At 42.6% G+C, this 22,456-nt stretch overlaps 2 protein-coding genes across 2 annotated transcripts in view; both read left to right on the top strand.

Moving 5' to 3' along the window:
- The window catches only part of slc41a2b (solute carrier family 41 member 2b), a 149,342-nt gene that overhangs the window by 19,677 nt on the left and 107,209 nt on the right, over positions 1-22,456 (top strand). The window contains exons 4-6 of the mRNA XM_049567086.1: positions 2,108-2,179; positions 12,535-12,679; positions 12,964-13,110. Coding sequence (XP_049423043.1) covers positions 2,108-2,179; positions 12,535-12,679; positions 12,964-13,110 — 364 coding nt within the window. The remainder of the gene's footprint in view (positions 1-2,107; positions 2,180-12,534; positions 12,680-12,963; positions 13,111-22,456) is intronic.
- On the top strand, positions 15,267-18,479 carry LOC125882993 (E3 SUMO-protein ligase ZBED1-like). Its single transcript, XM_049567081.1, has 2 exons — positions 15,267-16,892; positions 17,231-18,479. The coding sequence occupies exons 1-2, from the start codon at positions 15,405-15,407 to the stop codon at positions 17,660-17,662; spliced, it is 1,920 nt and encodes a 639-aa protein (XP_049423038.1). The 5' UTR covers positions 15,267-15,404; the 3' UTR covers positions 17,663-18,479.

Raw genomic sequence — 22,456 nt, 5'->3', positions numbered from 1 at the left:
AAAAAAGTTTTCGGACACCCCATGCATTTGTGAAATATTGCATTAAGAATCACTCTTAGGTCTTCAAGTGCAATTTCTTTTAGTACAGTCACAGCCAAAATATTACATAAATCCCAAAAAAGCCATTAAAAACTTAAAATTGATTGGTTCCATAAAAATACATAAGAAATTTTGAGTATTGGGTCATTTTGGTACCAGTGATGAAGGTCGTTCTTTTTATTAAAAGACACAATTTTTGTTGCCAAGCTTCATGTCTACATAAAGCCAGCACATTTGAAAGTTCTTCAGACACAAAAATGGCTAAAACAAAGAACCCAACGCAGGAAACACGTCTGAAGATAAAGATTCTCAGCCAGGAAAGGTACAGCTGCCGCCAGATAGCCAGGAAGTGCAGATGCAGTCCTTCAGCAGTTGGATACACTCTGCAGAAATACAGACGAACCAACAGCTTGGAAGACAAACCAAGATCTGGGCGTCCAAGGGTTTCTTCAGCAAGAAATGACCGCATCCTGATCTGCATGTGCAGGCAAAACCGCCGAATGACATCACAGGAGAAAATCTGTGGTGGATTATCAAAAGGTCTGTTTCAAAGCATAAACCAAAGAATTTAGAAGAATTAAAAGCAGTAATTCAAGAAGAATGGGACAAGATTACCCCTCAACAGTATGAAAGGCTCGTGGGGAACATGCCAGCCAGGATTAGAGCTCTACTATGTGCCAATGGCAGGACTACTAAATATTAATTTAATGATGTGATGGTTTATTTATTTTTTGTTCAGTTTTGAACACATTCTCTGTTATTTGTTGACTTTGATACTGACATTGTTGAGAACTGACATATTGAAACTGCCAAGAATTTAGTTTTGTTAGTTTTTCTTGTAAACAATAAACAAAAAAATATAATTTGTATTTGTTTGTATCTGTCTGATGCAGCCACACCTTTTGAAACACAAAACAGATTTTTCCACAAATATTTCATGATAATATTTGAGATTGTGTAAAATTTTAAGGATAGCGTAGTTGATAGTGCCGGCACCCCATGTACAGAGGCAATGCCTCGCTGCAGCAGCCACGGGTTCAATTCTGGACACATTTCCCCACCAATACAACATGCTAACATCATTAGCACAAGTTTGTGGCATTTTACATTATATAAATTAGCCTAGTGTCTAGTTTAGTTCAAATCAAACTTTATTTATGTAGTTGATTCAAAACACACATTAAATATGGCTTAATAGAGACAATTTCAAACACAAGTACGCAAATTGGCTTCACTATAAATCGCAGAACTGACAGACAATCACTTGCCTTTATCTGGACACATTTCCCCACCAATACAACATGCTAACATCATTAGCACAAGTCTATGGCATTTTACATTGTATAAATTAGCCTAGCATCTAGCAGTCTTTTCCTCTTCTCATATAAAATCAGCGACAACAGCAACATTTAACAAAGGTAACGGTACATAATTTGGCTCCATTACAGCTCACATCATTCAACGACAAAACAACTGTCTTATACTAAATACGTTATCCAAGCAAATACAACATGCTAATGTTATTAGCGCCAGCCTATGGCATTTTACATGGTATACATTAGCCTAGCAACGAGCGGAGCTTTCCTCTGCTCATATGAAACCAAGATTAATCCTGAAGGATAAATCACACACACGACTTAAAATGCTATTTTAGTGGAATCTGTGAAATACAAGTAAATACAAGCTTCGTTTCCACTGAGGGAAACAGTGTCAGAAACTCAAGGAGGTCTGCATCACCGCGACGCTGAGCATCAGGGTGGGTGAGTTCAACTTTCTGTCAACAACGGGGGTGTTTTGAAAACACCCCCATTTTCACAGGTAACTTAGCGTGTCCCCCCGCCGCAGGAAATAATGGGTTAATCCTGGAAAGATGTACCACTTTTCTCTTTATGAAAGTAACACAGCCATTATTCGACTAATGAGAATTTGGTCGGACGAGAGCATATCGACCAAATAATCGACTAGTCGACCAGGAGACTACAGCCCTAATCTATAGGTAGTCACAGAAAACTCAGAGCACTACTTAACTTTTTGCTGTCTCTCTATTCTGTCCTGTTTCCTAACACAGGTGAATGTGGGCAAGATGGATTCTCCCATAGAGAAGTGGAATCTAATCATAGGCAACCTGGCTCTGAAGCAGGTAATCACATTCAGTTTAGCCTGAAAACTGCTGACATGCACACACAGCCAGCATTGCCAGATAGTATTCCTACTAAGCTGTTCACATGGCTAATGGAAATTAATACTCTAATATTCCCATTGGCATGCAGCCATGCATACTCCCATTCACATACCCAGAGGTGGGACCAAGTCTCATGTCAAGACTGACAAGTCCCAAAATTACCAAAATTTACCAAAATTATTTCTATTTTAGTAAGTGTCATAATATTAAATTTGCAGAAATCATGATGGCTGCTTTATTTGTTTGTTAAAACACGTTTGTTAGAAAGTTACTTAGTTGTTGAGCTAACATTAACTAAGCATCAGCTTGGTAGTTAGGTTAATATTTGCCTCGACTTACCGCTCTTTGTGCACCTTTAAATGTCAAACAAAGTTGGAAGTTGTTCCATCTCTATCTGTAACTTCTAACCTGCACATTTTTAGTAGTGTAACTCATTCTTTTTGTGGAACACTGCATAGTTTTTAACACAAATGAAATTATTGCACGTCATGGACCATTTAGGGAATTACGTGTGAAGTTGTTGGGAATGAATTGCAGTAATGTTGGTTGATTCAGGAAATAAGGGGGAGTTAATTGATCTGTGTCACTTTTTTTGAATAACATACTTTTTAATCTTTGGGCCTGGGGGAACTCAGCCTCCCTCATTCATTCCTTCAACCACCTTCTTGAAAAGCAATTGGTGTCATGATGTGTGCACATAATCAAAAACGTGTTATTATTCAAGTCTTTCATAATGTTTAAAAGTAGGGGTGGCTGTGGCTCAGAGGTAGAGCCGGTTGTCCACCAATTGGAAGATCAGTGGTTCGACTGGCTCCTCCAGTCTGCATGTCGAAGTATCCTTGAGCAACATCAGAATCAGAATCAGAATCAGAAATACTTTATTGATCCCCGAGGAGAAATTATTTATGTTACAGGTGCTCCTTGCAAGAGAGGAAAGATACGTAAAAATATAAGAAATTTAAACAGTAGTATTAACAAATATATAGTTAAATAAACATTCATTCATCTTCTAACCGCTTCATCCTCTTGAGGGTCGCGGGGGGGCTGGAGCCTATCCCAGCTACATCGGGCGAGAGGCAGGGTACACCCTGGACAGGTCGCCAGACTATTGCAGGGCTGACACATAGAGACAAACAACCATTCACACTCACATTCACACCTACGGACAATTTAGAGTCACCAATTAACCTAGTCCCCAATCTGCATGTCTTTGGACTGTGGGAGGAAGCCGGAGTGCCTGGAGAGAACCCACGCTGACACGGGGAGAACATGCAAACTCCGCACAGAAGGGCTCCCACGCCCGGGATCGAACCGGCAACCCTCTTGCTGTGAGGCGAGAGTGCTAACCACCACACCACCGTGCCGGAATTATTAACAAACATAAACGTAAATAAATATATATATACACACACACACACACACACACACACACATATATATATATTGTAAACTGAACAAGATTATTTACACAAACAGAATATATACAGTCAGGGTGAATGGGGTTATTGCACAAGTTAAATTAAATTACTGCAGTGTGTGAAAAAGTCTCAGGGCCACTCAGAGGGAGGAGTTGTACAGTTTGATGGCCACAGGCAGGAATGATTTCCTGTGGCGCTCAGTGGTACATCTTGGTGGTATGAGTCTCCCACTGAAAGTACTCTTGTGCCTGACCAGCACATGGTGGAGTGGGTGTGAGACATTGTCCAAGATAGTTCGTAGCTTAGACAGCATCCTCCTCTCTGACACCACCATCAGAGAGTCACACTCCATTCCCACAACGTCACTGGCCTTGCGGATCAGTTTGTTGAGTCTGTTGGCGTCTGCCACCCTCAGCCTGCTGCCCCAGCACACAACAGCATAGAGGATAGCACTGGCCACCACAGACTCATAGAAAATCCTGAGCATAGTCCGGCAGATGTTGAAGGACCTCAGTCGCCTCAGAAAATAGAGACGGCTCTGGCCCTTCCTGTAGAGAGTGTTAGTGTTCTTAACCCAGTCCAGTTTATTGTCAATGTGTACCCCCAGGTACTTATAGTCCTCTACAATGTCCACACTGACCCCTTGGATGGAAACAGGGGTCACCGGTGTCTTGGTCCTCCTCAGATCCACAGCCAGTTCCTTTGTCTTTGCCACGTTGAGCTGCAGATGGTTCTGCTCACACCATGTGACAAAGTTATCCACAACAGCCCTGTACTCATCCTCATCACCCTTGCTGATACATCCAACTATAGCAGAGTCATCAGAAAACTTCTGAAGATGGCAGGTCTCAGTGCAATAGCTGAAGTCCGTGGTGTAGAGGGTGAAGAGGAAGGGAGAGAGGACAGTCCCCTGCGGGGCCCCGGTATTGCTGACCACTCTGTCTGACACACAGCGTTGCAAGCGCACATACTGTGGTCTGCCAGTCAAGTAGTCTACAATCCAGGACACCAGGGGGGCATCCACCTGCATTGCTGTCAGCTTGTCACCCAGTAGAGCTGGACGGATGGTGTTGAGAAGTCAAAAAACATGACCCTCACAGTGCTCGCCGGCTTATCCAAATGGGCGTAGACACGGTTGAGCAGGTAGATGATGGCGTCCTCAACTCCAAGTCGGGGCTGATAGGCAAACTGGAGGGGGTCCAAAAGTGGCTTGACCATGGGCCGGAGCTGCTCCAAGACGAGTCTCTCCAGGGTCTTCATGATGTGAGAGGTCAATGCCATGGGTCTGTAGTCCTTGGAGCCACTGGGACGCGATGTCTTTGGCACAGGAACGAGGCAGGATGTCTTCCACAGCAAGGGGACCCTCTGTAGACTCAGGCTCATGTTGAAGACATGCTGAAGTACTCCACATAGCTGGGGGGCACAGGCTTTGAGCACCCTGGGGCTGACACCATCAGGGCCTGCAGCCTTATTTGAGTGGAGTCTCATCAGCTGTCTTCTCACATGGTCAGCAGTGAAGCACATTGTGGAGGTGACAACACATGGGGGAGGGGTGTAGTCCTCATGATGGAGAGAGCAGTCAGTCTGACCACGGGGGGAGGAGGTGGGAGGAGGAGGAGGAGGAGGGGGGGTCAAGCAGGAGGGTGTTGAGGTGTGAGAGGGAGGAGTGGGGGAGGAGGGCAGAGTGGGAGATGGTTGACCAAGACAGACAGCAGAAGAGTCGGGGGGGGGGGGATGGGCAGGGCCAGTAGTGTCAAATCTGTTAAAAAACAGATTCAGTTCATTGGCCCTGTCCATGCTGCCTTCAACTCCTCTGTGGTTGTTGGTCCTGAAGCCAGTGATGGTCCTCATTCCACTCCAGACCTCTCTCATGTTGTTCTGCTGGAGTTTCCTCTCCAGCTTCCTCCTGTACCTCTCCTTAGCCTCTCTGATCTTCATCTTCAGCTCCCCCTGTATTGTTCTCACCTCCTCCCTGTTACCAGCTCTGAAGGCCCTCTTCTTTGCATTGAGGATGGCTTTGATGTCCTTTGTTACCCACGGTTTGTTATTTGGGTAACAATGGACAGTCCTAGCTGGGACAGTGGAGTCCACACAGAAGCTGATGTAGTCCGTGATGCATTCTGTGAGCCCGTCGATGTCCTCCCCATGTGGCTCACAGAGTGCCTGCCAGTCTGTCACCCCAAAACAGCCCTGCAGTGTCTCATAAGTCTCCTCCGACCATCTCCTCACTGTCCTCATGGTCGCAGGCTGGCTCTTGACTAGTGGTACATAGCAGGGGTTGAGGTGCACCAGGTTGTGGTCTGACCTACCCAGATGGGGGAGGGGGGAGCAGCTGTATGCATCCTTGGCGTTTGCATACAGTAAGTCCAGTGTTCTCTCCTCTCTGGTAGGGCAGCTCACATACTGTGTGAATGTGGGCAATGTTGTTGCCATGGTGACATGGTTAAAGTCACCCGAGATAGCTATGAAGGCACTCGGGTGTTTAGTCTGCATACTGTGCTTTTCTTTTGGGCATGCATCTCTAACCCACAACTTTTGTAACTGTTCATTAGTTGGTTTGTGTATGGCATATCCATGACAATGCACAGTAGAGTTGGGCGGTATCCAAATTTTGTTACCGTTAAACCTTCCCCACATTTTCCCAAGGTATATGGTATTACCGTGACTAATTAAAAATCACTTTGAAGGGCTCAGAGGGAGTCGACAAAATGTCGGCTTGTACCCATACCGTTCAGAAACATAATAACAAACATTACATAGGCCTAAGAATACTGAAAAAATAACATAAACATGTATAACACTAACAACTTTTATTAACAAATATTAAGTCCACTCCAAAAAGGTAACAATAAATAACAAAGGCAGTAACAATAATGTGTGCTATACAGCGTATCCTCAGACCGCAGCGGCTACTGTCCGATGGCTTATTTTTAGAACCTATCAACATAAATCAAATAAATTAAAGCACAGCTCTATAGCATCCAGTACTAGGATTTATCAAATAAGAAAAACAGAACAATAAATAACAAGGCATAACCGAAAATGGGCATATATAATTCTATCCTGAGAAAGCGACGGGAAATACTGTTGGTTGGTTTATTTTTAGAGCCTACCTTTAGTTTGAAAAGTTCACCCTCTGCAAGTCCCACCTGTTTTGTCTGTCAGAGCAGGCTACTCCTCATTGAAAATAAAATAAAAACAAAGTATAATGCTAATTATAGCAGCATCCTATGCTTCAAAACTATTCAAGGTTTTTCGCCAGAAAAACCAGCATGTTTACTTTTTCCAGCTGGAGCAGGGCATGTAGTGGATTGACAACTTTGGCCGCGGTGCTAACGCACCGCTCTGAGGGAGAGCTTGTGGCACAAACGCACAGGTATTTTCAGGCAGCCCTCTCCATCAGAGGAAAATGCCTGGCTCCATCACATTTCCACCTGAGAAGGGGGGTCTTCATCTCCCTGAATAACAGGCTCGCGACAACAGGCCGTTATCTCTGCTCCTGCTCGTTCCTGTATGGGGCCGACCGGACCTGCCACCGCATCGGCTCTTCTTTGAAGGAGACTGCCCAGAGTCATCTGTTTTTTTGGTGGGTCGGGTTGCGCTTCTCCCTCCTCCATTCTGATGGCCACTGGACCCGCTGCTGCTGCTTGCAGGAAGTTGTGAAGTTGTGGGGTTTTGGGGACCAACTTGCTTGATGTGTGGCCTGCCATCTTTTCTTCTCTTTCACACATCTAGCTGTCACGAGACGACGTCTCATCCAAAAACTTTATCAAATGTCATCTCCCGACAGCAGTTAAGGGTTAGTTAGTTAGTTTTAAATTGTAATAGTATTCAATTGAAAACTCAACAACACATACATAGGTGCTGGACAAGCCCTCATTATTTAGGCATTAAATAAATTATATTTAATATTATATTAGGTCCCTATAGGCCTATATGGGCGGCAGATTTTTTTTAATGACGGTAATGAAACTGATGCCGTTGCTATTTTTAGATACCACAGGATACCTTATAACCGTATTATCGCCTAACCCTAACGCACAGAGCCACCTGTAAAGAGACGAGAGGCTGTGTGTCGTAAACTGCAGTAAAAAAAACCCAATCGTGATGCATATTCTGAATGTGTTGTATACTAGGGCTGGGAATCACCAGGGGCCTCATGTACAAAGGGTGTGTACGCACAAAAACGTGGCGTAAGTCCTTTTCCATGGCAAAGTTCAGATGTATTAAGAGTGAAATGACTGTGGAAATGTGCGTTGCCTCACGCCAACTCCATGGCTGGCGTATGCACGTTTCTACAGCTGTTGATCCTTTGGCGACACTTAGAGGTGATGCTGGGAAACTGTTATAATAAATAAATGTGAAAACAATTAGTCCTTAGAGTGATATGCACATCAGAGAAACATGAACAATTAACACTGATGAACAATTAACACACCCATGTGTCTGCAATTAGATGAGCGGATATAAAAGCATGCGCAAAGTGGTGCTGAAAATACTGTTAACAACAACGGCTGCTTTAGCAGTATTAGAAGATTTGTAAATGGCGCAATACGAAGAGAGCGTGTGTTCAGAGTCAGATGGCTCCCGAGGCCAATCCTCCTGGAACTGTGCGCAGAGCTGCAGCCGGCAGCACGACACGGCAAGGAGCCATGCCTGTATCCATACAGGTGCTGACCACACTGGGGTTCCTAGCAACAGGGGCATTCCAGAGGGAGCTGGCCGACCGATTGGGACTGTGCCAGTCGACCCTGAGCCGAGCCATGCCAGCTGTGTGGGATGGAATTATCCACATGTCAGCCAGGTATATCAAATTCCCATACAATGCAGCTGAACAGGCCAACATTTAAGCGCAATTTGCAGTGACAGCCGGTTTTCCTAATGTTATCGGAGCTATCGCCTGCACACACATGGCTACAGTATAAAAGCACCATCACAGGATGAATGTGTTTATGTTAACAGGAAGCATTTTCATTCGATCAATGTACAGATCATAGTGATGCGCAAATGCAGTTGATCATCATTGTGGCGAGGTGGCCTGGTTCAACACACGATTCATACATTCTGAGTAACAGCATGGTTGGGAACAGACTACTAGCTGGCACTGTGTGCAGTGGGTGGCTTCTTGGTGAGTAAATAATTTATTTGTTTAATTATCCTAATATTAATCCCCCTGATGCGCACTGAGCATGTGCGCCCCCAAATATTATCCTGTCTTCACAGGATCAGTACTAGTCAGTGGTTAAAGTTAGTGACTTGCTGTTTTTTGCTGGTTAAACTGCAGCTTCAGAGCTTTCTAACAAGCCCCTGATTGTCTCTGTGTGTAAAGTACTCATGTCAATAAACCCGTGCGTAAAGTGTGACATTTCTTAATCAGCCTCATCCTTTCCCCGGTGCATTTCTGCATTCATTTACAGCAATAGTGTGTGTGATCCGTGTAAGTGGTGTATAAAATTAACAAATGGAAACTGTAAATCCAGTTCACATAATTATTTGTCTGCTTTCAATTGATCTCAGGCAACTCTCTGTTCAAATGGGGTGAGCTCCTCCTCTCCTGTCCCCCCGCCTGTTTTGGCCACACTTTGGCGGTGGGCAGCCGTCCTCCGCTTCACGTCCACCTTAATGTCGGACCACTTCTTTTTTAATTCTGCGTGTGTACGCTTTTCTGTCCCCACAGCATTGACAGCCTCACACACACTCTCCCACTCACTCCGCTTACGTTTAATATTGATGCCGGAGGACAGCGTGCCAAAAAGTACATTTTTGCGCGCCTCCACTTCAGTGAGTACCGTCTCCATTTCGCATTCTGTGAAGTTTTTCTTTTTTCCCGTCTTACTCATTCTTTTGTTTTAGTTTTCTGATGGTGCAGAGAGGGGAATCTCAGGTGCAGGGTTCATTTAAATATGATTTGCATATTTAAATGGGGCGTGGACAGGGAGGGGCCGGGTACTCCAACATGTGCGCTCAATTCCACGTTGATTGGGATGTACAAAGGAAATGTGCTTGGATTCATGTGTACGCACATATTCATACATCTGCATATTTTTGTGCGTACAACGTTTTCTGGATTTAAGCGTACGCCATGTTTCAGTCGGAAATCCACGTCTTGTCTTTGTACATGAGGCCCCTGATGATCCATGATTCGATATTATCACGGCACTTAAAGCTATAGTGCGTAACTTCTACATGTCCATAAATGTCCGTTTCACCCAAGCCACTACTAGAGAAGATAACACAATGCTGATTAAGCCGATCGGCTACTCTAACATCTCGCAGTATTTTTCAATATATATCATTTTTAGTTTGCGTGTCGACCGGCACAGGAAATGCCGCGTTTTACCTCACAACAAGAAGGGAGGGGGAGGAAGAGCGGAGAGTCTCATAGCAAGAGGTAGAGCGCAGGTAGACAGAGAAAGCAACATGGCAGAGAACCCAAAGAAGCGGTCGAGACACGTTTCAGAAGTGGATCCTACCAAGAAAAAGCCTGGACGTTTGGCTGAAGGTCTATTAGCAAAGAAGGAAAGTGACCAACGGAGAAGACAAACAAGGATTTGTATTGGCGTCGCTTTTCCTCGGTGGAGAGCCCTGAAGGAAGAAATTGGGCTGAGGGCAGACAGGGATGTTGCCTTGCTGCTGTTGGATAAGTAAGTGACTTGGTTTATAATTATATTATGAGTAGTATGTGTTGCTTTTACATGTACTGGACCTGGTACTTTATTATTTTCTTGGAAATGGTGCTATGAACGTAATGTAATGTTAGCAGCCTGGTGTTCGCCACGTTGTGTAGCGTTGTGTAGCGTTGTGTACACGGTGTGAGGCGAGTGTTACTCTGTGTACACGGTGTGTGGCGAGTGTTACTCTGTGTACGTGGAAGTGCCAGCTTATTTGTTGTAATAACGCATTATGCGCTGGGGGGCGACAGAAGTTAACATAGCTTTAAGTCACGATAAAATATTATTGTGATTTTAAACGTATTGCGATATGCTGAGTATTGCGATAAAATATATTGTGATCTATTAGCTGTTGTCAACTGCGAATAATGTCCCCATATGAAAACTAAAGTTTTCAGTCTGTTCATCTCACTTTTTTTTTTTTTTTGGCAGCAAAATATATGTAGTGGATTGAAAAAGCAACTGATTATATTTTTCAAGTAGGCAACCTAAAGTTCAGTTTGTATTTGTAATATTAATTATTTGTAATAGTAATATTATGAATGAATTTATATATAAAAAAAATCAGTACTTGGCACTGTGTGATGATATGATATTGCCACACAAAAATATATCGATACTGTGCTGTATCAATGTTTTCCTCCACCCCTACTGTATACATGTCTAAATGATGCTATTAAAACCTGAATAATACAGCACATCCCACACGTCCTAATCGGAAAACACTAAATTTTGGAAAAAGGACTACTTCAGAAAATCCAAAGGGAATATGCTCATCATCGTATCGTTTCTCTGTTTTTTTGTGATTTATAAGTACTTTGTTGTGTGACTATCGTGTGATTATTTAGCTTGCCTTGCTAAATAATTGTTTCTTTTGTTCAGACCAGTGCCTTAGGGCCAACTGAGTCGTTTGTGTTTGTTGTAAATAGTCACTGTCACATATCGTAGGGGTGAGCTGCTATTTTTGTTATACCTGTTTTCTCATGTTTTTCGTTAGCCTAGGGAGTTAGGCCTAGTATTGTCTTTTTGTTTGTTTTGTTTTTGTTAGGAATCAGTTATTTTGCCGGTCGGTACACAGGTTGCTTTTTGTTTGTTGTTTTGACCTGGGTTCACCCTGACATCTTTTGCTCCATTTTGTGTGCGATATTGTACAGTGTGTTTTTGGAGTGTGTAGCAATAAATTGCTCACCTGTACATTTACTCCCATGTTCCTGTGTGTCCTTATGTTACGTACCCACACCCCTAGACCGGGGTGTAACATATACAAATGTGCACAATTAAATGTTTCTTTTTAAACTGAAGGCTCCTTTACTGATTTGTGTTCCATATTTGGCCATGAAAATAGCAATCCAATTTAATTCTCTTTAATATAGGCACAAAATCATATTTATGTTAGGCTATGGATATTACTGTATATGGTTTGTAATATTCTTGTTAGACATCATCACTACCACTAGTGGTCATCGGTTGGATCCAGGTGAGTGTTGGCTTAGACTGTTTTATTGATCTCTGTCTGTGATATAAGGCGAAGTACATTCTCTGCTAATGATCTGCCATACACAGATAAACACACCACAACACATGCAGTGTCATAGTGTTTTCACAAGCTTGTACAATTATATTACACAATATCACCCACGTCAGCAGAACGCATGTTCTGTAATGGATTGGAAAACTCTACCTGAATGGGATGTTAAGTACGGTATTTCACAATAAAGTTTATGTGGAACATTACCTGCTTTAAATGCTGTAAATGGTAAATGGACCTGCATTTGTATAGCCCCTTTCTAGTCATCCGACCACTCAAAGCGCTTTTTACATTACGAGTCACATTCACCCATTCACACACACACATTCATACACTGGTGGCTGAGGCTGAGGCCACCTGCTACTCAGTTTTTAACACACTCACACACCGATGGAAGCATCATCGGGAGCAATCTGGGGTTCAGTATCTTGCTCAAGGATGCTTCAACATGCAGACTGGGGGAACCGGGATCGAACTGCTGATCTTCCGATTGGTGGACGACCCGTTCTACCTCTGAGCCACAGCCGCCCCTTTAAGTAACCCTCTGCTTGCCTGTTTTCACACACACATAGTACTGATTGTTTTCTCTGCTTCAGAAATCAGAATCAGAATCCGAAATACTTTATTGATCCCCGAGGGGAAATTGTGTATTGTGTAAGGAGTACAATAGTAAATCCCACTCTGTGTCTCCTCCAGGTTCAGGCCACTGTGGTGGGTTTCCTGGCTGCTGTAGCAGCCGTGGTTCTCGGTTGGATCCCAGAGGGGAAGTTCCAGATGAGTCACGCTGTGCTGCTGTGCTCCAGCAGCGTGGCCACAGCCTTCATAGCCTCCCTGCTGCAGGGTAAACACACATGCACATGCACATGCACATGCACACATACACACATAGTGACAGCTGGGTACTACAGTTCAAAATAAGCTGTTGATACTCATTGTGGCCAAGCTGGGTCACTTCTGTGCTTTTCTCAAACAAATGATCTTTGTAATTAATCTCACATTAAAAAAAGGTTAGGATTAAAAAAACACTTTCCTCTTTTTGACAGACTGGTTAAATATAATATGTGAAAGTCATGAGTAATGTGATGACATTAGTCAAGTGGTCCACCCTTTCTGTGTCACTTTCAGGTATCATCATGGTTGGTGTAATTGTGGGTTCAAAAAAGACCGGCATCAACCCAGACAATGTAGCCACACCCATTGCCGCCAGTTTTGGTGACCTCATTACCCTGGCAATCCTGGCCTGGATAAGCCAGGGCCTCTACAAGTGCCTGGGTAGGTGAACAGCTGCTTACTTTAGAGGACTGCTATAGTCATGGAAAGAATATATAAGTACACCTGTAGTGGCTAACCATGTTCCATGAAGAGCCAGCAGTCTGCAGGTTTTAAGATAAGATAAGATACACCTTTATTGATCTCACAATGGAGAAATTCCAGTGTTACAGCAGTCAAGGGGAAAGAATCAGATTAAAGATTTCAGTATTTAAAAACTTAAAAAACTAGGCATGCAAAAAAAAGTACAAAGAATACAAGAAACAGCAATAAAAATAATAATAATAAGCAGTGGATAAAAAGTGAGCAGTGGATTACAGTGAGCATATTTAATGCAGAGTGAATATTGTATGTGCAAATAAACAACAACAAGGGGGACAGCAATGCTTATAGTGGTGTTTATAAAGTGTCCATAGTGTCCCTAAAGTTTCATTTCAAGGATGCATGTGTGTATCCTCAGCAGGCATGAAGTACCCCAATTCTTTGCGCACAATTTGCCAGAATTGAAGACGGGGCCTTTTAAATTACTCACACCTGGGCACTGGAAAGTGTAAATTATGAGGTTTCTGTCAATGTTTTTTTCACGCTTGGATGATAAAAACTTGTGGAGACATTAATCCAAATAAATGACATATTAATCTAAATCCTGCCGAGTTCCGCCGGCGCAGGTTTCATTGAAGAGGCCCCACTCTCACTTCCTGCAAATTGTGTACTGTGCAAAGCATTGTGGGGATTTTATACCCGCAGAGGATCCACACATGGGTCCTTTGTGAAACTCGGAAGGATCCTGGACATTGGAACATCCTTCGGCGAGGTTCGACGATGTAGCGTCCTTCAAATTTGGCCGTTTTTAGGTTCCTTCCTTGACATTGAGAAACACCTAATGTCTGTGAAACATCCATGTTTTCAAAGACATGGATGTAAACTGTAAGAGAAACTCGACTGGTGCGCAGAGGCATACAACCATGGGGTGTTAATTCTAGTTTTTTTTGTTTTGTTTGTGTTTTTTTTAAGTGTTTAACCATTTTGATTAGATAAAAGAAAAATCAGGTGCACCTGGGGTAAGGCAGAGTGGGAAGGACAACCAAACAGAGACATTTAGAAGAATATGTAGTATTACAGTTTTTCTCAATTTCTCAGACAGTTCCTGGTTCCTTACCATTTTCTTAAATCTTCCACAATTTTGACAACTCAAACCCATTGGTACAAACATCTAACTTCTGGGTCCAATTCAAACTTTGCCCTCAGACAACTAGGCCTGGGTATTAGAGGGTGACACAGGAGTGGATTTTCGCTCCTGTTCCCGTGTTGTCTTTTTCTAAAGAATATAGCATTTATTATTATTGGAACTGCATATTTATATACAAAACTATGAATATTAAGTCCACTATACTGCAAAGCACAATGCTCAAATAACATACGAGATGAAACAGCTATATTGTAAATATTTATTTTCTAATATTTATAGTATCTTTTTCATACTTTTACTGTAATTTTTCTAGCCTGTATTTTATTTTGGACTGTTGCAGTATTTTGCATTTAATTTTATTTTCCCCTAATATGATTACGGCATATACCAAACACTAAAGCAAATTCCATATATGTGAAAACCTTCTTGGTAATAAACCTTACTCTGACTCTGACTGCTACAATTATTTGGTAAATAAGTAGCGCAGAGTCTGTTAGGTCGATGCTAACACATAATGGAAATTTCCATAGACATATATACATAGACGCTGCATTGACTGCCGCTGCCTATTGGAGCCCACGTCCTAGCCGGCCGCCATCTTGTCTCACTTCACCTCCACAGTGCATTTACTTCTATTGAGGAAGTAGCTGTATGCACAAGTAAAATAGAATAACTCACTGAATTTTCAACAGATTTTCACGCAGTTTGGTGTATTACAAATGGCACACAAGTGTATATATACGTGTGTGTGTGTGTGTGTGTGTGTGTGTGTGTGTGTATGTGTATGTATGTATGTATGTATGTGTATGTGTATATATATGTGTGTATATATATATATATATATATATATATATATATATATATATGTGTGTATATATATGTATGTATATGTATATATATGTATATGTATATGTATATATATGTATATGTATATATATATATATATATATATATATATATATGTATGTATATACGTGTGTGCGCGTTGGTGCTGTCTGAACCTTCTTGGCTGCTGTAGTATTCTACGGCAACCCGTGAGGTACATAGCTGCAAAACCAGCGTGGCTACAAGGGGCGTGTGCCGTGTAGTGTTGTTGTGCTTCGCTAAAATGGAGGGGGGTGAAGATGAAACGGAGCCGCAGCCGCTGGCAACAGAACTTAGAGATGACGCTACAAAAGAAATACAACCGCCTCCGCGTTCTTTGAAAGCACACGTTTGGAAACACTTTGGATTTTACCGTCAACTGGGCAAGAAAGAGCTTGACATGACGTTTACAGTTTGCCGACATTGCCACGCAAAAGTAAAGTATTTTGGAAATACTTCAAATACCTGTGCACACTTGAACAGATACCACCCAGAGTTATCAGAAGAAAAGGACGATACACCAACACCAGCTGCAGCTGACCAACGCACTCTCCACCAGTTTACAAAACTACCACCCAGTTCGGCACGGGCAAAGAAGCTAACGACAGCCATCGGCTGTTTCATTGCAAAAGAAATGCAACCATACAGATCAGTGGAGAAAGAGGGCTTTCGGTTCATGTGGAAAGTTGCAGAGCGACGGTATGTTATACCATCACGCGCCGTATTCACAGACACTGTTGTGCCCCGTCTTTACAGAGAGACTAAGGAAAAAGTTGGGAACGCTGTTATTAAAGCCGCCCGAGTAGCGCTTACATGTGACCACTGGACCTCTAGGGCAACCGAGTCGTACGCCACATTCACTGCCCACTACATCACAGATGAATGGGAGCTCAAGTCTCAAGTTTTGCAAACAAGGGCGATGCATGTAAGTCATACTGCTACTAACGTGAATGAAACATTTCACGCGGTCGCACGAGAATGGGGGCTGACGCTCAGTGACTTGGTGATTGTTACCGATAACGCAGCCAACATGATTGCTGCTATGCGGCTTGATGATGAGCTAACACACGTAACGTGTTTTGCACACACACTCAACCTCGCAGCCCAGAAGGCTCTGAAGCTTCCTACTGTTGCCCGGCTGCTAGGGAGGATCAGACGAATAACCGGGTTCTTCCACAGGAGTGCCGTGGCAGCTGACGCCCTAAAAGCGAGTCAGAATGCGAAGGGGATCTCGGATCACTCATTGATAACCGACGTCACAACCAGATGGAATAGCGCGCACGGTATGGTGGAACGGTTTCTGGAGCAGCTACCTGCTGTATGTGCCGCTCTTGCCTCTCCTGATGTGAGAAGAAATAACAGCACCGACAGTGCCGCGCTAACTGATGTAGAAATCAAACATGCTGAAGAAATAATCATGACACTCAGACCATTGAAAGATGCCACCAACATTATGTCCGAGGATTCCTCTCCCACACTGTCAGTCATAGCTCCACTGACTGCACAGCTGATTCAAGACACAGAGTTGGACTTGGCTGACTCTCCAATGGTCCGTGACATCAAACGGGCGGTCCATGAGGACTTAGCACCAAGATACAGCAGTGTGAAAACTCAGAACCTTCTTCACATGGCCTCTGCACTCGACCCCCGGTTTAAAGCACTGCCTTTCCTCTCTGAAGAAGAACAGCAGGACATCCATGCCAGGATGATAGCAGAGGCTGTAGCACTCGAGGTAAAATGAACTTATTATTTATTAGTGTGTGTGTGTGTGTTGTACCCTGCTGTATGTAGCCTATATTGTCATGCCAGCCTAAATGCCCATTGCCTAAGTTTTCATACAGTTTTATATATACATTTCATCAAACTAAGTGCTTTACTGCTTTACATACAGCAAATGTGAGGAAAATTAAAAAACAACAACATTGAATTAAGACAGCATGGAAAAATAGACTTAAGAGAGTAGAAAACAAGAATAATTTGAAAATGAACAGACAAGTAAGAGAATAATATGTAATTTCCTTATGGACTTTTGTTTACAAAAAGTAAAACATGATAAATATTTTCCTGCAGGACCCAGGAGAGGCTGAAGGCAGTCCTGTGGAGCCAGAGACAGGCCAAGCTGAAGACCCTGCCCCAAAAAGAAGATCAACATCTGCTGCACTGGTCAATCTGCTGGGGAAGACAGTCACTGAGGTCAGAGCTGCCCCCAAATCAGTCAGTACCAGAGCTGAGGAGGAGATGAAAAAGTACTCGGAGCAACCTGCACTCCCTCTCACAGAAGACCCCCTTATGTGGTGGAAGTCCAAAGAGAAAGATCTCCCTCTACTAGCCAAATTAGCTCAACGCATTCTATGTATCCCTGGTACAAGTGTTGCAGCAGAGAGAGTATTCTCTACTGCTGGAGATGTAGTGACAGCTCAGCGGAGCTGTCTCTTATCAGAGCATGTAGATCAGCTCATTTTCCTCCAAAAGAACCTACAGATTAGTGACTATGATAATTAATCCTCCTATTCTACACTGACATTTTTGTGAAGCACTTTTGGGATTTGTTGTCAAGTTACAAAGTTTTATTGTACTGTTTTGTTAGGGAAAAAAAAGGGAAATGTAACTGTCTACTACAGTAGTTTGTGTAATTTTATTTTTGGAAGTGGAATGTTCTCAGAAATAAAGGCAGCTAGCCTAAGTCAAGTCAGCCAGGCTAACAGTTTACAGTAGTAAAGAAGTTGTTGTAACAGTATTAATGTTTTTGTTAATACAAAAATGAGAAATATAACTACTGGTATTTATTTTAATTTTGTAATTATTTTGGAAGTGGCATATTCTCAGGAATATAAGATGGCTAGCCTATGCCCATTTGATTTGTCTGTTGCTTTATAAGAAGTAGTAAATGAACAACAGTTGTTAATTGTTGCAGTATCGTGTTGTTTATAGTAATGTTGAGAAGTGGAACCAAGTTCTGGCACAGACTGGCAGCTAGCCTAACAGCACCTTATTGTTTTATTGTGTACTGCTGATAATTGAAGCAACTGAGTGACATTCATTCAGTCAGATGTTAAACTGTTTTTTCCAGTTAAAAATATGTTCTGTCTGCAAGCATAAATAAATCAGAGAGACAACTTATTGTTGTCTTGGATTTACATTAATATGTGCTTACATTATTGCAGTTAATAAAACATTGTCCTTTACAATTATAAAAGTTAAAAAATATATATACTATGCTGTGTATTGAATGAATAGAGAATCGTTTTGAATCGGAAAAAAATCGTTTTTGAATTAAGAATCGAGCTGAATCGAAAAAATCGTTTTGTAATCGAATCGTGACCCCAAGAATCGATATTGAATCGAATCATGAGACACTCAAAGATTCACAGGCCTAGTATATATATATGTGTGTATATATGTATATATATATATATATATATATATATATATATATATATATATATATATATATATATATATATATATATGTGTGTGTATAAATATATATACAGTACAGGCCAAAAGTTTGGACACACCTTCTCATTCAATGCGTTTTCTTTATTTTCATGACTATTTACATTGCAGATTCTCACTGAAGGCATCAAAACTATGAATGAACACATGTGGAGTTATGTACTTAACAAAAAAAGGTGAAATAACTGAAAACATGTTTTATATTCTAGTTTCTTCAAAATAGCCACCCTTTGCTCTGATTACTGCTTTGCACACTCTTGGCATTCTCTCGATGAGCTTCAAGAGATAGTCACCTGAAATGGTTTTCCAACAGTCTTGAAGGAGTTCCCAGAGGTGTTTAGCACTTGTTGGCCCCTTTGCCTTCACTCTGCGGTCCAGCTCACCCCAAACCATCTCGATTGGATTCAGGTCTGGTGACTGTGGAGGCCAGGTCATATGCCGCAGCACTCCATCACTCTCCTTCTTGGTCAAATAGCCCTTACATAGCCTGGAGGTGTGTTTAGGGTCATTGTCCTGTTGAAAAATAAATGATGCTGGTTCAGTGTGCCTTCAATTTTGAATAAATCCCCAACAGTGTCACCAGCAAAACACCCCCACACCATCACACCTCCTCCTCCATGCTTCACAATGGGAACCAGGCATGTGGAATCCATCCGTTCACCTTTTCTGCGTCTCACAAAGACACGGCGGTTGGAACCAAAGATCTCAAATTTGGACTCATCAGACCAAAGCACAGATTTCCACTGGTCTAATGTCCATTCCTTGTGTTTCTTGGCCCAAACAAATCTCTTCTGCTTGTTGCCTCTCCTTAGCAGTGGTGGTTTCCTAGCAGCTATTTGACTATGAAGGCCTGATTCGCGCAGTCTGCTCTTCACAGTTGTTCTAGAGATAGGTCTGCTGCTAGAACTCTGTGTGGCATTCATCTGGTCTCTGATCTGAGCTGCTGTTAACTGCACTGCTGCACTGGGTGGGTGGTCGCTGGCACGCTGGGAAGGCATGGGGGGGTGGCGGTGGCTGGGGCCGAGACAAATTGGGCAGCAGCGGGAGAAAGCCGAGAAGTAATGACTGCTGATGAGACTTGTGGAACCGGCCCTGTGCCGGGATGAAGCAGGATAGCTGGACTGATCTGTGCTGGCTGTGACATCTCCTGTCCTTGGCACATGGCAGCCTGGGTGTGGCTGACTGCACAGCTGAGTTCACGCTGGAAGCTGTCAATGTGTTCCTGAACCTCACTAGTCCACTCTTCAGCTGCTTTAAAGCTGAACCTGTTTGAGAGGATGGGGTCAGGGCAATACGTGATAAACATTATGGCCACTTCATGCCCTGGATCCTCAACACTATGTCCCTGTCTCCATAAGCATTCATCTGCCACATCAATAACATTATTCAATCTGATCCAATACTCTATCACACCCTCATGCTGCAATGGCTTTGTGTTGTAGAAGTCAGCCATAAGCATGGAGGAGTAGGTCAACTTACCGAAGTGTTGCTTCAAGATGTCAGTTATCACTTCTGGGTTCTGGGTTGTGACGTAATGTGACCCTCACGATATCTTTAGCCTTCCCCATTAGCCTGGCTAATATCTCCTGTGACCTTAAATGTGTTGGTGTGTTTCTTTTTGCTCGATAAATCTCAACCATCCCAACCCACTCACGGACAGAGCACCCATCACTGCTGTCACCTCTAAAGACTGGTGGCTCCTTAACATCTGACTGCATCACGAGTTTCATGCCAGACAGGTTTAACTCAGGAGGTACATGTTCAGACTTAACAAACTCTGCTGATACAGATTCGCCTTCTCTCTTCTCACACTGAAACTGAGCTGTGATAGACTGACCAATCTCATTGGCCAACTCTGTGATCAGGTTACCTAAATCAGCATGAGATGTTACCTGTGGGGTCTGTAAACCACAAGGTGAAACCTGGGCACGAGTGGAGCAAAACTTGGGGGTCCTCAACCCACCCACCTTTGGTGTCTGAATCCTATCCTTTTGAAACCACCCTCTCCCAAAACTCACATTAGTTTAACCCTCCCCCTTAGAAACCTCTCCCTCATAAGCTGAGGTGGGTTCCATTATGCCAGACTTACACAGATAAAAACAGTATCAAAAATAACACACTTTACAAAAAACACAATGTCCAGGTTAATTACACCCTCAAAAATTCACAGCTTTCATTACGAAGCCTGAACCTTTAATGACTGGTCAGTAATCTGGATAAGTCTATGTGAAATGCTTCACACAGCTGTGATGACCAACTTGGATGAGGGTGATGCTAATAAAGAGCTCCCACGGCGATCGAGATGGCGTCGATCTTCAAACGATCCTCCAAAGGTCACGGCACCAATGTAACCCGTGTTACTCTGCGTCGTGTTCTGGGTTGTGTAACTTATCAGATGTGAGGCAGAAGTGGGTCTTCAGTTCTTTACTCTTGAACTGTGATACAACAGAAAGACAGGGTGAGTAGTGCCTGCCGAGCTTTGCTGTCCTCTGGCCATGTAAAGCGGGACTGTGTACAATGCAAATACATAAAATGAGACATAAAAAACATATTTCAAAAAAACAGTTAAAAGAGTATTTCTTAAATAACCATATGTAAATTAAGCATGAATCAGCCAGAAAACCATATTTTCTGTGCTGTTTTTAATATACAAAACATTATAAACACAAACTGCTAGACTCCTATTGCAACGTGCAACTAATAAGTTCAACACTCGTCTTGTTAAACTGCTACATTCATACTACAATGTGCAAGAACAATACATTGTCAAAATCAAAACCGTCTCCATACCTGTGATACAACAGAAAGACAGGGTGAGTAGTGCAACCACCGTGCGCCTGCCAAGCTCTGCTCTCCTGATAACACACACGAATGGCATTAGCCACAGTCAGTGATACATCAATACAGAGCCTAATTAGCATGCTAACATTAGCACGGCCGCTAACATATTAAAGCACAGAACTCAAGAGTCAAAAGAACAATAACATCACGTCGGATGATATATAGAGTAGATTACAGCAGTTCAATTCAGTTTAAATCGTAAATAATAACTTTTAACATTTTTTTTAACCGCAGAGCACGGCTCAAACAGACTCACCTCTGGCCATGTAAAGCAGGACTGTGGCCAGAGCAAGCACGGCGTGCCTACGTCATCACGCTCACTTACATACACCGGAAATGCACACGTACAGACAGGAGAGTATAAACAAAAACAAGTTGTTATAAAGAAAAAACTGATTTGGTGAAATTCACCAGACTACTATATTCACCCGTTACATATGCATTCTGGTCAATTTAGTCGTTGCGACAGTGCGACGCAACACCACTGATGCTAGGTGGCTCCAACCTAAAAAAAAAAGAATCCTATATGTTGCCTCTTTAAGGTATAAACCTAAATGACTTTCACAGGCTGAGGCACGGTGAAGACCTGAACCAAAGCTGTATTCACAGAGCCTTCCCTCTCTGAGAAACAGCCTCGTCCTGCATTAGAACAGTATGCAGTTAAAACAACTACAGAAGTAATATGACTGGACGGGAGACAGGGAGAAGGAAACACGGACTTTGTCCAAAAGGAAGCCTGTTAAGTATGTATAGTTGGAAAGGACATAGGACATACAGAATTATCAATAGTCACGAAAAATATCAGGAAAAACTTATCTCTGATGTAATACTTACAGGAAACAATCTGCTCAGAATTCATCCAAATTGCTCATTTTACACAAACATCCTGCAGTTAGGGCATTCAGTTGTTCTGTACTGTAAATCTTATGTATTGAATGTAAAATAAAATATCCATAAAATACATAATTTAGTCAGGGGACGGCAGTTTCTCTATGATAG

This window comes from Epinephelus fuscoguttatus, linkage group LG22 (assembly GCF_011397635.1).
Source record: "Epinephelus fuscoguttatus linkage group LG22, E.fuscoguttatus.final_Chr_v1".
Taxonomy (NCBI): domain Eukaryota; kingdom Metazoa; phylum Chordata; class Actinopteri; order Perciformes; family Serranidae; genus Epinephelus; species Epinephelus fuscoguttatus.
Note: the sequence above shows the minus strand (reverse complement) of the source record. Positions and strands in the feature narration are given on the sequence as shown.